Genomic DNA, 1,425 nt, shown 5'->3' on the forward strand with positions numbered 1-1,425 from the left:
AGGGTGAATGGGGAGTTAGTGTTTAATGGTTACAGAGTTTCAGTTTTGCAAGATGAAAAAATTCTGGAGGTGGCTGGTGATGATGGTTGTGTAACTACGTGAATATAGTTAATGTCATTCAACTGTACATTTAAAAATGGCTAGTTTTGTTATGTGAATTTTACCACAACTTAAAAAATAATAAAATAAAGAAATGAAGTGGCAAAATTAATATCAGTCTTACAATTGTGACAGCTCCTTCAGATCCTTAAATACATGCGGTGGAAGATTTTCAATCTTATTACTTCCTAAATCCCTGGGGAAATAATTGCAAACATGTCATATTATTTTCTTAAGACTTTATTCATTGTTCTGAAATTCATTAGGAAACCATTATACAACTTTTAAATCATGTAATTGGTGAGTTATATTGATCACCAGAAGTCTAAAAGTTTTTAAAAAAGGAGTAAAAATGGGAAAATATAAAACTGTTTTATCCCATTTTATCACTCCTTTGGAGACAAATACTTGATGGTATTTGATCTGGTTTTAATTGATCCAGTTTTCTAATTCTAACTAATGTATGTATTGTACCTATTCTTCCCTTCCTTTTCCTTCCTTCTCTCTCTCTCTCTCTCTCTTTTGTATTAGACTAGGAATATGATTTGGAACCTTAATTTTTTCTTTTGCTTGGGACTATTAAATGGAAGTGTATTATTTCAAGTGCAAGTTTCTTTCACAGCTGATATACAACAGGGTGTCATATTCTCCTGGGGCAGGATACTTAGAGTGTCATCTCATGTATGTGTAGAGGGTCTGCCTAACATGATACGACCTTGTAGCTTAGTTCTAAGAAGGTTTTTATAGCAGCAGTCCTCGTGGTAGCTTCGACAGTGTCGGCTCTCATATTCTTCTATAAAAGATTGTAAGTTTCAATAGGCTTGAACTCTCCAAGGTGATCAAGAGGTACTAAGAGAAAGCCTAACCGCTTCCCCTGTCCATCTCCAAATACTATTAGTTATCACTGGGATGTGTACGAGAACACATGTATTTGTTACATATGTTGGTTTGCTTATAAGTCAATAGGATTATTTGACTTTAAAGGGCAGGATACTTTTAGATTGAGTTTTCAAAACTAAAAATAAATGGCTACTATAATCTGATAAATAGTATAAATGTCTTTGCTGTAAAGTCAATCTTGAGACTAGGTTTGTTGTTTCAACATTTATGGGTGAAGATAGATTGTTTTGATTTGACAACTGAAGAAATCGTTCTAAAATTTCAACCCTTTCATAAAATCCTTCAATAGCACATGTTGCCTAGAAGATGAAATGAAAACCATTTAGTGTGACACAAAGAGCCTTTAAATATCTAATTATCTTGCCTCTGACTATTTGTCTTTCTAGTCTTGTTTCCTAACACTTTCTACTCAGAGTAACTTTCACC

The 1,425-nt window shown here is 33.4% G+C and overlaps 1 protein-coding gene across 1 annotated transcript in view; it reads right to left on the minus strand.

The window, feature by feature from the left end:
- Positions 1-1,425, minus strand: part of RXFP1 (relaxin/insulin-like family peptide receptor 1) — a 142,233-nt gene that overhangs the window by 30,880 nt on the left and 109,928 nt on the right. The window contains 1 exon segment of the mRNA XM_012651911.1: positions 224-295. Coding sequence (XP_012507365.1) covers positions 224-295 — 72 coding nt within the window.

This window comes from Propithecus coquereli, unplaced genomic scaffold (genome assembly GCF_000956105.1).
Source record: "Propithecus coquereli isolate 6110/MARCELLA unplaced genomic scaffold, Pcoq_1.0 Scaffold376, whole genome shotgun sequence".
Classification (NCBI taxonomy): domain Eukaryota; kingdom Metazoa; phylum Chordata; class Mammalia; order Primates; family Indriidae; genus Propithecus; species Propithecus coquereli.